The 12,000-nt window shown below is 36.6% G+C and overlaps 1 protein-coding gene across 1 annotated transcript; it reads left to right on the forward strand.

Moving 5' to 3' along the window:
* Window positions 1-3,595: 3,595 nt before the first annotated feature.
* LOC131065048 (mitochondrial fission protein ELM1) lies at window positions 3,596-5,226 on the forward strand. Its single transcript, XM_059216395.1, has 5 exons — window positions 3,596-3,736; window positions 3,903-3,966; window positions 4,213-4,306; window positions 4,409-4,517; window positions 4,627-5,226. The coding sequence occupies exons 1-5, from the start codon at window positions 3,611-3,613 to the stop codon at window positions 4,723-4,725; spliced, it is 492 nt and encodes a 163-aa protein (XP_059072378.1). The 5' UTR covers window positions 3,596-3,610; the 3' UTR covers window positions 4,726-5,226.
* The last annotated feature ends 6,774 nt before the right edge of the window (window positions 5,227-12,000 follow it).

Consider the following 12,000-nt stretch of genomic DNA (forward strand, 5'->3'; position numbering starts at 1 on the left):
GTTAAATATTATCAGATCAACTTATAGCATGAAATTTTTGGAGACCATGTCATGACCCTCACCATGACACCAATAGTCACAGCCTCACTGAGTAAATTAACACCTACACAGAAAATTGTCTTATTTATAAGACTTCACAATTTTTTGCATTCTCAATCGGACCCAGACCAAATAAGGAAAGGTGTCGACTCTATCCTATGGGATATTAGCCACCTAATTAGCACTGATACTCAGAATGGTTTACACACAACTGATCGAATAAAACATTCCTTTGCCGGCACCATCCCAATTAACATGTACTTACCATGGTAACGAGGAAAGGATGCCTAATCATAATTAATGATAGTACCCATTGGATGCGATCCATATATTGAATGTTTACGCTACATACTTTGAAGTTGATATTACTCAGTAAGCTTTCCAATATCTGACATCTCTATAATGATGGAATTAATCTGTAGGCATGGAAAGATCGGATATTTTATCGTGATGGTTTGTACAATATTCTCAGTCTTATAAAGTCTGTCAACTTCTCTGCATTTGGAAGTAACAGTGCAATGAAGGGGAGTCTGAAGATTGTCGCACCGTTATTATTCTTCTCACCTTACTACGTTGGAAGTTGATCAGGAATTACAAACACCGATTCCATTTATCTAGGCAGTGAGTGTGTCATTGAGACTTTTAGTGTGAACAAATAGAACAGAAGCATAAGATAATTAAAGTTGTTAATGGAATGTGAAGAGATGCGTTCAAGGAAAATAAGCAAATAATTAATCAAGCGATTAAGGAAGAAACATGTCTCCTCACAAGGGTCACCTCTCCTCCAAGAGGTAACGAGAATCCCTGCAAGTTCGAATCTCTTAATTGGCAGATCAAATTTCTTAGCTGGCAGATTACTGCAGCCATTGTTGAAAATATCAGTTTGGTACGATGATCTTGATTATAAATTAAATACTTATTTACAATTATGATTATGTCTGAATATTTGCAAAGTAAAGGCAGGTATAGGGCCTATAATATAGACATTATAGTTATTCTTATCTTATACATTATTGCAGAAGTAACAAGATTTACATTGGTAATTCAAGTTTATCTAATAATTGGCTCAATCTAATTAATTACATATTTATTCATAATCCATTTGAAGTTAGTACACTCCTAGCCCATTCCTTAATCACTATTGCCCCGTAAGAGGATAGGTTGGTTTTGTTAGGGAGAGGCAGAGCAATTCCTCACAAGGTAGGTGAATCCCAAGATGGGATAGGGACGGGGTCCTGAAGCCTTGAGGGAGCCTACTCGTAGATTGGTTTCCAAGTGTCCTATGACAAGTAATTACCCATCCTCCTTAGGGTTGATGATTAGGAGAAGTAAGGAATTGGGGCTTAAGTATGTTAACTGTCAAATATCTTATGAATCATTAATTGTTTCTTAATTTAATCTGATTTAAATGAATAGTGATGTATGTTAATCATTGGGAATTGGCAGCCTCCTAGTTGGGACATTACAGACCAATCCTAGATCCAGGAGCATAGATCTAGACTCTTAAAACCCCTACTGAGGTTTTAAATATTTTCCTGTACTAGAATTGGAACTAGTGATGTATTATCAACAAATTGCAGAATAAAAAACGTCTTCCCATTAGAGAGTACAAGCACTTTCACAAAAGCTCTAATTCCTGTAGTGATTAATGTAAGGCTTCGACAGCAAGGACAAAGAAATATGGGACTAGGAGACATACATGTCAGGAGAGGAATGTGCAGAGTCAGGCCCAATAATTTCAATATGAACAGTGGAAGGCCTAAAATCTGTCAGCACATTTACATAAATTGTTTTGCAAAACCAATGCTTAAGAAATAAATTCATTGGTCAGCTCCTAGACTTTCTGGTTTAATTTATATCAAGTTAATGCAATTTAAGGGTGTGTGCTAGGATGGACCCCCTTTTTGGTAATTTGAAACTCTTGCCAAGATGGGTGGTTATGTTTTTGGTTTGTTTATATAAAAACAACTTAAAGATTTCATAATATATTAGTAATTTAACATTTGATTCGAGCAAGAAAGCATTTTTTATTATGGAAAAAGAGTCCAATCATGCCCCTTAAGGCTAATGCCTATGACATTCAATAAGGAGAACTCCAATACAAAAATGCTTCAGTTTCATTATAAAGACCAACTATTTAAAGATATGCTGAATCCTATCCTCTAAATTTGCCAAACAGCAGAGAAGTACTTCTCTCTATTTCTACAGTTCTACTAGACATAACTTCAATGAGAAAAGAGAACTCCTAAACATCTCCCCTCTCTTGCTACTTGAGAGGGGTTGGTTACAGGGATTCTCGCTTACATTTGCTTTTCATGTGGTGATGGTTACAATATTGTGCTAATACCTGTTACTGAGCTAAAGTAAGCTGCCACGAGCTGGAATATTACAACAGATATGGACTATGGACTCTGGAATTGGTCAGTGGGCTTTCACCTAGAAACTGTAGCCAGGGGCACTGGTAGTTGAGCCCTGCCAAACTGGTGGGTAGGATCATGAGTGCAGATGTTGAATATGCTGGTATTTTTTTATAATTTACCACTTTGACATTAACTGGCAAAATCCAACATTGAACTATTCCATGAGCATCTAATTTGGGTGCTGCAAGGAGGATATGTGCCTAGGACTTGTATTTTGATTGTCAATTCAAAGAAACAACCAAAATTATATGACAACTTGAGTTACAAATTTGAGAATGTGGATATAACATAACTATGGATGTCGTTGAATGTGGAATTCTGTGACAACACAGCATTTTTCAACACGACTTGTGGCAAATATATAAGGTATTCTTAAATAACTATGACAAATAACATACTGAGGGATATTGGTAAATCTATGATTTTGTCATATTATAGTCTCCTGGAGTCCTGGGCTTATGGCTATACCAACAGAGATGCCATTTCAAATCAAGACACATGGGCCGGTGAATAAGGATATGGCTACAAATTACATTACCAGATTATGCGGGTGGGGATGGGGTTGCAGATGAGGAAGTCGTTACCCTCCACTTGAGTCTCCTTATGACCAGGAGTCATACCAAGTTATATGAACTAACATATACTTTTTTATGGCATGGAAATTCCTCTTTGGCTACTGATTAAGAAATGTACAAGATATTTTTGATTGCTACTGCTGTATTATTGTTGAAGTAGGAAGCAATAATTGTTGGTTTGTTGGGGATTCTTTTTTCAGCTTGGTGTTTTGTCACATGTCTAATGGGATCAAGTTGGCATCTATTATGTGTAAAGGTAGAGTGAAGCTTGTGCGTTGGTTGTTATTGAGTTGCAACTAACAATAGTGTTATCTGGGTTTGATAAGAAAATCTAAGTAGGGAATATGAGGGTTCGACGAATGTGAAGAAGTCAGTATATGTTTTTGATGCATATACTGTGAAGTAGTATTATAATGGTAGTTCATGACAGTGTGATGAATTTTAATTGTTTATTTTATTTTGTATTCATTACTTTGGCTTCGCAAAGATCAATTACTTTCATCCTATTAATATTTGTTTATATCTTACCTTCTAATACAATTGTTCTTACATGGATTCTCATATATTTATTGTTACATGGTTAGTGTAGGACATTGTAAATATGGTACGGATCTTGCTATAAACCTAGTGAATGCTTTGTATAAGGTGCTTGGGACATGTGGAAGTGTACGCATATCATTCTCTAGAAGAACACCTATTCAGGTGAAACGCTAGTTTCATTATTGAGAGATTTGATTGCATTCCATGATTCCATCCAGTTGCTATTATCGACATTGATAGAGCATTTCCTAATAAGGTCATAGATTTTGCTACAAATGTTTATCAGCATATGAACCAATATGGTTGACTTTGACTATTTGTATGACAGGTGTGCAATATAGTATGTAAAGAATTTGTTAGTCATCCAAAGGTAGATATTTGGGATGGCCAAGGTATGTAATCTGCTATTTGCTATTTGCAGTAATAGGGAAGCGCGGTTGACAATTTAGATGTTTTATCAATTGCAGTTCAACAGTTGCACACACAATTCTATGCTCGCTTGGTGGAATAGACAAATATATCCTGCTGTTGTTGACTTGGAATTTAAGATTGTCTTGTGGTGGGTCCTTTTGTAGTCTAGGACTCTAGATAATGTTGATATTTGCTTTATTGTTGAAAATTCTAAAATGAATTTTCAGATCCAAATCCACACTTGGGACATCTTGCCTGGGGAGATGCCTTTGTTGTAACTGCTGATTCAGTCAGTATGCTAAGTGAAGCATGCAGTACAGGGTATGCCAAAGTTCAAACCATGGCTGGGTTATTCAGTTTTCTTTTTATTATTTCCAATTCTTACAACTTTATCTAAAAGCATGTATTTTTTTTAAATAACAGGAAACCAGTCTATGTTATTGGATCAGAACGATGTACATGGAAGTTTGCGGCATTTCATAAAACTCTGCGCCAAAGAGGCGTTGTGAGGATATTCACTGGGGAAGAGGATGTTAGTATTATGACGTCAGAAAGTGTTATTTCTTGTATCACCTTTGTATCTCTATTTTGTATCATGAAGTGTCATTGTTTCTTATACCACCCATACATTTCTTGGGCAGATTTCTGACAGCTGGAGTTATCCTCCTCTTAATGACAATGCTGAAGCAGCTAGTCGCATACGAGAAGCCCTTGCAGAGAAGGGATGGAGTTTAAGGTGACCAGAAAGATGTAAAATAAGTAAATACACTATATTGATTCTCCAGAGCATTCTTATAGGTGTGGTGTTGAATGGGTATATCTATTTATGTAGGCACAATTAGTAGGCATTCAATCTATAAAAAAGCAAGATCATGAAAATTCTATGTAAATTAAGAACCCATTAGTCCAGTTTTTCAGTTTTAAATAATAAATTCATAATTATTTGATCCTTTGAGTGAGGCATTATAGTCACATAATGCAATATGAGTCGGCAGCAAGGCATTCTTTATGGCTTTTTTAGAAATATAAGCATCAGGTTTTGAATCAATCTTGTTGAAAGCTTTTGAAAGTATTAGGATTTATTTTTGAATCATGCATTATTGACCCTGTATGAAAGCTGTAACAGGGCTGAGAAAGCCAGAATTAGAGAAATGTTGCTAAATGGAGATATGCTCCTATAAGCTGAAAAATTAGGAAAGCAATAATATAAAGAACATTGTGATTCTATGTTCACAAACAAATGTTTGTATGTTTGTAATTATGTGGATTTGTATCTTCATTAGCAAATATTGGATATAACTAGTGAATTTAGCCTAGTAAAGAGGTTTAATCTAATAAAGAGATCCTCCAAAAAGTTGAAGGAAGAATGTGCTGTACCCAGTTCAAAACTCGATGTTTGTACTACTTGGTGCTTGTTTTCAGCATCAATTTATTGATCAATTCTATGTCAAATCTAAATCTGTCATAATTGTTTCCTGCCAAGTGGTAAAGATGTCACGTCAAAGTCCATTATTTCTATTGACAACTTTTACAGATTGCTCATATGCGTTGTTTCGATATTGAAATTGAATAAGTTCTTGATGGTGAAGATGATTTGGGGTTGAAGAGGATATGTTACCAAACAAAGAATAAAAAATTTGTGTCTAAGAAGTGCAATTTCAAAGCGCTAATGCCACACACTAGCTAGCAGGCATGATTTGAGTTACGTAAATTGTGCCAAGGAAACGATAGTGTATTTTTATTTTGTATTTTAGATATATCTAAAACTTGTGCCCAATTCATAAGTTATGCAGGGAATGACATAAGGGTATATGACTTTGAGGCCACATGTCCAAGGTTTTGTCTTGAAGACATGATTAGAGTTTTGAGGGGTTGCATAAGTAATGCAGATGAATCTGAGATGGATTTGAATCTCTTTTTGAGTTGCACTGGAGCTGGATGCAAAATTGTGGTCATGATGAAATGTCGGTGGGGGTTATTGAAACCATCCGATAAAGATTGCTTTTTAATGTTGATGTCCTTAGACTTGTGGACTTGACTTGGGTGAGTTGCATAAGAACTATGCAAAGCCAAATATCTTGTGATTGGGGCATAATAGACATGGGTCATGTTGAGGTCTATGTTGGATTCAAGGTCCCTTAGAAATAAAGGTCCAAGATACTTTGGATCCATATTGACATGCATTTAATGATTTACTCTACGTATTTAATAGTTAGAGAGTACATTGAATATTTGGGCTTAATAGTTGGGTTAGTAACCATGCAAAGTGTTGGATTCTCTTGGATTGTAGAGACATTGGATTTGCATTAAGGCTATTGAGTATTTGTTGAGCCTATAAAAGACACCTAGCTAGGAGTTGGGATGAAGTAGTTTTAGGTGAGCATGATGAGGAGTTTTGTTGGATAGATGCTAAGTTGAGCAATGAGTTCAAGTGCTATCAAGATGGATAGGGCAAGCCCATGAGCTAGGAAACGAGGTTTATATGTCAATGAGCTACAAGGTCTTGAAAGTTGAGTATGAGATGAGTTGGGATGTCGAGGACAAGTTTCAAAGCCTAAAATGAGTTATGACTGGTCTAGGAGTGCATTTGAAGGAGTTGGGTTTGAGATTCATCTTCAGTCTCTTATAAGTCATGCGAATAATTGAAGCATGGAGAGTACATGAATGTTAGATGTGTAGTATGCCGATTGTGGAAGCAAGAGCATGATTTGAGCCACGATTTGGACAATGCTAAGGAGTTTGGACCTAGGTTGCATTGAGTTGCGTTGTAGCTTGACCAAATGGGATTGTGCAATAGTCTTGTGATGGGGATAAAATTAGTGGGAAAGAGTGGATGCAAGTCCAAGTTGAAGGATGAGCATGTGACATAAATAGATTGATTGGAAAATTGTTTAGACATTGTTCAAGAGGATCCAAAATGGTGTAAGGAGGTGGCCTTAGTGTCGAGCTAAGATTGTTGTATGGAGAGCCATCAGGTTTCTTAGGGGTGGTGTTTTTGTGTCTTAGACATTATTGGTTGAGCTCAACTTGGGTGCGTATGGGATGGATTAAGAGAGTGAATTTGAGGACTTGGATGTGTAGCATCTAAAAATGGTCAACGCTTGTGGAGTCATACTTTAACATTTACGCATTGCCTTATTTTAGGGTTTTTGCGTCGCATTAACATTTCTCCTATGTTGCGCACTTGGTCTTTATCATTTGCGAGCATCGAGTCTTTCTTCTGCATTCTTCATTTTTCTCGCTTTTGAATTAGGTCTTGTCGATAGCAATCTTCAGTCATGATTTTGGTCGATCTTATCTTGTCGCATCATGGTGCGTGCTTATTTATCATCATTTTGGACATCGTCAATCCTAATCGATGATAGAATTAGGGTTTTGTCCTCTTGTCAATCTTGTCATTTTGTGATCGATTCGTCATCGATCGTTGTCCTCTTCAATCATGTCAATTGGCGCTTATCAATTTGGTCTCTTTATCAATCTTGGTCAGTTTGTCAACCAATCTCAATCGTTTATCAGCATTGGTCTTTTATCAAGTCAGAATCATGATCAAATCGATCCTACATCAAGACCTAATTGTCGTCCTTGCATTTCTAATTCATCTTCTAGGGTTTTATGATTTATTCATTTAATCTTGTTTGTCATTTTCCCTCTAGGTTAAATAATTTATTTATTTATCCTAAGTTTTTTTGTCACAATTAAATGTTTATTTAATTGGCTAACTAATTCCTCCCTCTTTGTGAATTAATTAATAAATGAAAAATTGTTAATTAATTCACTCAATTCCTAATTTCCTCATTTTCTTAATTCCTAATTTCCTCATTTTCTAATTTCCTAATTTCTAATTCATCTAATTTCAATTTTCTCCTATATTTCTCCTAATTTCATGGGAATGACATAGCAAATTTGTCATAATTTGTCATAATTGACAATCAATCAATTTTGACATAGTAATTTGTCATAATTGACAATCAATCAATCTTGCATAGAAAGTGTCAATTTGTCATGATTTGTCATATTTGTCATTCTTGATTTGAAATTTCCATTCGAATCTCCTCATGCTAATCTTGTCATTTCTCCAATTTGTTTATAAATTGGATGAATTTCTTCAATCAAAGCCCCTGGTCGAATCAATCACGCTTCTAGTACCCTTATGCTGCCGTCTCGTCTTGTCTACTTGCTTTCACATCATGCTTATGCACTAGTAGGTGAGATCCACAAACAAAGCTATTTGAAGGAGAAAGAAGGACAATGGAGCCACATGAAGGAGACATCTGCATTTGGTTTGCTTAGTTTTCAATCTTGAATGTAATTAGGATTGATCATTGCAATTTAGTTTTCGTGATTGAACTAGTCCAATTTGTCTTTTGCTTTGATGATTTCCACATTTCCTATCTACATTAATTGGTGAACCCGACGTGAACTAACCCCCTAACCATGCTTTTGAGTGCTTTTGAGATGATTTGCAGGTAAAAAACCCAAGAAACAGGGTAATGCAGGGCTTTCTGAGAACTTCTGCGCCTGTGTAGGAGCAATCTGCGCTTGTGTCAAGCAATCTGCGCTTGTGTCAAGGACTTCTGCGCCTGTGTCAAAGGGATTTGCGCTTGTGTTACTGCATTCTGCGCCTGTGTCACTGCAATCTGCGCCTGTGTAAGACATTATGTGCCTGTGTAAGGCCAGAAACAAAGGTAAAAAGCAGTGTTTTTACTTGCAAATTGCTTTGTTTTGCATTCTGTTTCTGCATTTTGGTTTTTCTTTGGTACTGATTCTTTGTGCAGCACCTTGGCATTACGCATGGCGAAGACAAAAATGAAACTACTAACAAATTTTATGCAGGTTCGCTAGTCAAAGACTAAACAAATTAAACTTTTGACTTGGTGATTTTGCAGGTTGCCTTATACTCCAACTAAACTTTGTGTTTGTAATTCATAATTAGGCACCTAGTATGATTGCTAAGTAGGATGGAATGAACATGTGTTTGCTTTGATTGTTGAGTTTGACATTGGAGTAGGAGAGTATGCTCTCATCCTTCTTAGGGTGATCAGAAATCCAGATCTTCGATACCATTCTCATGGCTCAGATTGTTTGTTACCTTTAGAGGGCCTGCCTTCCTGACCATTTGCTTTCTTTTGCAAGAAAGTGACAATCGTGAGAAGGGAACGAGCCAAAGTGAGTACAGCTAGAATACCTTGGCATTCTAACTCACTATAAATAAATACTTGATGGGCGAAAGCTTTGAAGGAAGGGTTACATGGGAATTGCAGTTACTTGGGAAGTGATGACCCTTGAACTCTTTCTCATATCAACATCTAAGTAGGACCTCACGGTCTAAATCGTGCATGCGCGACTACATTTGTTTGGTATCTTGGTGGGCTTAATGTCTCAATCACGCTTGCGTGACACCAAGGAGTAACGCTTAACAGAAATCCTTACTAAACACCTTGTATTTAGAGGCCAAAAATCCTTCTAGTTGCTTGAGAAGGACATGTTCAGATACTTGGAAGAGATACTAAGTTCGCCATGGGGAGATTTCCATGGGGACTGATGCTTGGCTGCCCTGAGAAGTGAGTGTCATGGAGGGGAGCCCGTGGGGTCAAGCATCTATGTATTCTCCTTGAATCCCATAACGAGTCTACCTCTCAAGTACCTACTGTCCTTGCCTACCATAAGAAATGTGTGAATGCGTATGATTGTCTTGAGTCTAAGTTAAAATATCTTGTCTTCTTTGCTTGTCAAAAGTTGAGTTGTGTCTCATTTCAAAACCAAGACAAATTGATTCAAAACAAGGTTAAACACAAGAGTTATTTCATTCAACAAACTTCAAAACACCTTCAAACATGGTTGTCAAACATTTTTCAAAATCTTGTCTCAACATTCATGTCACTTAGATTTAGGTTCATCCTAGGTTTGCATTTTGCAAATTCATTGTCAATTACCAAGGTTAGGTTTCACCTAGGTCATACTCCTATGCATATCAATAAAAGTCATCCATTTGCATGTGTCCTCTTGCATTAGAGTAATACCATTTCATAATTCAACCTTAGGTTGACATTGTCATACATTTGCATTTGCATACCCTAGGTCCCTTCATTAAGTTTAGGTCATTATCATATCATATTAGGGTCATTTGCATAGTAATTGTCCCTTTGCATATAGTCTCAAAAACTAGGTTTTGTCATACTTGAGTAATCCAAATCTTTGAATAAACCCTAAGTCATTGTTAAGAAGTCTAGACCTTATCAAACTTTTGTCTTTTTGTCATCAATGTCATTTGGTCAAACCTAGCTTAGTATCCAAGCATATAGGGGAGACATTGTCATTTTGTCCTTTTGTCACTCGGTCCTTTTGTCCTTTGAGGTCTAGACATCATTTCAATTTCCTAAGGGTCTCTTTTTAGATTTGCATCCCTAAAGGTTTGTCAAAATCTCGAAAAGCAACAAAAACATAGGTTGCATTCTTGCCATAGATTGCATTCTCATCTATTCTAGTTTGCATTTAGTTGCATATCATATATTATCCTTGAAAAATTCCAAAAATATTGCATTTGCATAGTGACATGCCTGTTGAAACAAGGTCAAAATCTAAGAAGATGGGCGAACCAACGTATCAACCCATTGACAACATATCAAATTCACAGTTTCAAACTAGTCAAACAGTACAAATTGAAGGTTTGTCAAACACATCATTACCACCATATGGAATGGTTCAACTTGGACCACCTCCATTATATGAACCAATGTTTGTACCCATGAAACCAGGACATGGGAGTGTGCCACCAACACCAAGAGGAAATGCACCTTTCGATTGGAATCAACCAAACCTGCAACATGACATTCAAACTCAAACATTATATGAGGAACAAACTCTTTCCCAAGGATTTGGTTCAGATCAAGGCATTCAACAAGAAACAAATCAAAACATTTTACCAGATTCTTCATCAGATTCCGATGCTTCTGATGATGTTGATATGTTCCTTCAAGATCCAAAGTTGACAAAAAAGATGGATAAATTCTTGAACAAGGTCTTTAAGATGTTCCCACAAAAATATCTTGACATGATGAGTAATGTGACCTCCACAAGTGAGCAAATCAATGTGCAAAACAACAAAGCGGTGAGCTGTTAAGTTTCTCTCCGCATCCAAATGAAGAACATGTGCAACAAGAAACTCAACCTACCTTGATGAGTAAACGTGCTTCAAAGGCTTTGACAGTGACTATTCCTCAAAAGTCACCATTTGAGACAATAAATAATCCATTATTTAACACAACACTTGTAACACAAGATCAAACGAGGACCACACAAATATTGACAGCTGTCCATCAACAAGAAGTGGTTCCTCACATGCATAAAATTGGGTCAAAATCTAAGATGCAAGAAAGCTTCACGACTGGAATGCCTGATCTCACCAATGTCCAAAACAATTCTACAAAGCAACAAAGTTCCTATGTCCCACTAAGTTCAATATATTTACCAAACACTCAAGTACCTGTTATACAGACTATTGTGACAGATCCTTCGATAATGGCGACACAAAGAGCTACAGATAGTGGTTTGCACCAACAACAAATGTTTCAACAATTGAGTAATACACAAAAGGTACAATCAAATGTGCAAACAAACAATGCTCAACAACAACAATATCGCATTCGACAACAAGTTGCAGCGCCCTCTGCACCATTACAAGTTAATGCAAACTTGCAACCACCACAATGGATTGGACAAACAACACAGCAAGTTAATGCGAGTGCCATACCCCATCTTAAGGAGAAACAACAAAAACCACCCAAACAAAGTTTTTTGCAAATGATGGGATTTACACTGCGACAACTGTTGGTGTAAATAAATATTCATTTTGGATATTATTACACTTACTTAAGTTAACTTAGGATAATGCATCTCTTCGTAGTTTGGATTTGAGACACTTAGGGAAGTGTGCACATAGGGATAGAGCTTGTAGGAGAAATTCCACCTTTTGTGGTCTTATTTTGCTATTACACTCCACATTCGGTGGGTCATCC

This window comes from Cryptomeria japonica, unplaced genomic scaffold (genome assembly GCF_030272615.1).
Source record: "Cryptomeria japonica unplaced genomic scaffold, Sugi_1.0 HiC_scaffold_2207, whole genome shotgun sequence".
NCBI lineage: Eukaryota > Viridiplantae > Streptophyta > Pinopsida > Cupressales > Cupressaceae > Cryptomeria > Cryptomeria japonica.